This window comes from Loa loa (genome assembly GCF_000183805.2).
Source record: "Loa loa unplaced genomic scaffold supercont3.400, whole genome shotgun sequence".
In the NCBI taxonomy this organism is placed as follows: Eukaryota; Metazoa; Nematoda; class Chromadorea; order Rhabditida; family Onchocercidae; genus Loa; species Loa loa.
The window spans coordinates 10,875-12,840 of record NW_018108580.1 but is presented as its reverse complement, the minus strand read 5'-3'; the positions used below and the strand labels follow the sequence as shown (position 1 = coordinate 12,840).

At 33.1% G+C, this 1,966-nt stretch overlaps 1 protein-coding gene across 1 annotated transcript; it reads left to right on the top strand.

Moving 5' to 3' along the window:
- Positions 1-828: 828 nt before the first annotated feature.
- LOAG_15078 (hypothetical protein) lies at positions 829-1,552 on the top strand (the record flags this gene model as incomplete). The annotated part of the gene is made up of 3 exons (XM_003150570.1): positions 829-1,038; positions 1,303-1,377; positions 1,451-1,552. Coding segments are annotated over 3 exons (387 nt in total), but the record flags the coding sequence as incomplete, so codon positions are not given.
- Positions 1,553-1,966: the final 414 nt, after the last annotated feature.

Below are 1,966 nucleotides of genomic sequence, written 5' to 3'. Positions count from 1 at the left end.
TATATATATATATATATATATATATATATATATATATATATATATATATAGTCACACTTCGACACCCTCCAACCTTTGTCATTCTTGCACCGAAATCAGGAAGCTTTTTTTCCACTGTTCATGGAAGCAACTTCACAAAAACATGGTAATATTCATAGCAAAAGTCTGCATAGTTCATTTCGGAAGAGTAAGCTTAAATGCAAGCATCTGTTGCAAATCCAACGTGTTCATCTTAACAAACATTCAGCTGTATCCAGCGTTTCTTAAAATGTTCTCGTCCGTTCACTGGCTATAACCGATGAATGGATTAATAGTTTTTTTCAGGTCATCTTCAATCCATTCATGAGAAGTTGGATTGTTGTCAACAATGGGTCGCTTTATCGTAGCTTGAGGATCGAAGTGAATAAATGAATGAATATCTGCATAATGAGTGAAGAAAGAAATGGCCAATGTGCACAGTTATGCGTACTTCTCTATACCGTCTTCTTTTGGGTAAATTACCTTGAACGGTGAATTAGAAAACAATAATTAGAATCTTTAAAAGATGGCTTCCAGTAATATTCGCAATGTTTGGTTTTTAATAGATTATTACCTAGAAGACAATTAAGGACTACCTGTTGTTTACCTCGTTCAGTCGATACTGTGCTAGCGCACTGTTTATAAAACACTGGAATTTGACTTTGTTGACCCTATGATCAATACCGCACCTTAAAAATTTGCATAACTGTTATTATTTTGTGATTGATTTGCTCATTCGGTCGTGAGTGTGCTATTTTCAATTTTCAATTTTTCAATTTTTGCTCAGTTTACGTTTTACCAAAATTACAGCTTACTGGATTGGCACTGATATTTTTGTCGCTATGGACACTGTTAGATCCAAGGCGTAATTATGTCCTTGACCTGGTCGATTTCTCGGAGGATGATCCATTACTTCGTGCGGCCAGTTATCTGGCTCTTGTTACTGGTTCTGTTACAATGATAATCGGCTTTATTGGTTGTTGTGGTGCGATAAAAAAATCGTTATGCTTGCTCATCACCGTTCGTTTTCCTTCTTTTAATTTAAAATTTATTTGCGAAACAAATAAGTAGTCTTGATTTTTGGATGGTAAATATTTTGCAAAACCGTTGAACTTGATTTAATGTTTTAACATGAATCTATATAACTTCAACTGGAGATCAGATAAAACGCTTCTATAATTTGAAAAGTTTTAGTGTATTTCTGTGAGAACCGATAATCCTGTATTATATTTCAGTGATAATTTAGAAATATATCTGAGTACTGACTGTACGGAATCTTTTCAGTTTGTGATCTGTTTACTCGTATTATTTTTCGTTAATATAACAATCGCTTGCCTGGCACTGTTCTACCGTAATAAGGTTGGTAACTTTTAATATCATCGATTAAAGTTTGGCACTGTTATATGTACATCTAATGAGGTGTAAATTGCAGTTTGTTGGCAATAAACTTAGTGCGTATTTAACAAAGTTAACACACGATCGGTACTATCGTCTTTATTGGGTCACATCACTCATCGATATCATCCAGTATTATGTAACTTTTACTTAAATTTGGCTTCTATTAATTTAGTACTTGCAGTAACACTACCGCTAGGTTCAAATTACTTCAGCGGCCGAATTTTGCGAGAAACGGTCTTCTATGTTTTTGTTTTGTCTTTTTCTTGTAAAAATTGAAAAATATATGGAACTCTTGGAAATGTACGAAGACTGATATAAAATAAGTATGTAATACCGGAGATAAAAATAAGTGTGTGATATTAGTTATCAGAGATGTGGAATATTGTCAATCAAGAGTAATATGAGTTTTCAATCTATTCCAGTCCATATCTCTATTCATGTAATGCTTAGAAGGATTTAATCTAATTATGCCCATGTTTCAATCCCTTATTTGCATGCATACCGCTCGTTGTTTTATTAATTCCTGTTTTTTTTTCTTTTTTTTTTTTTT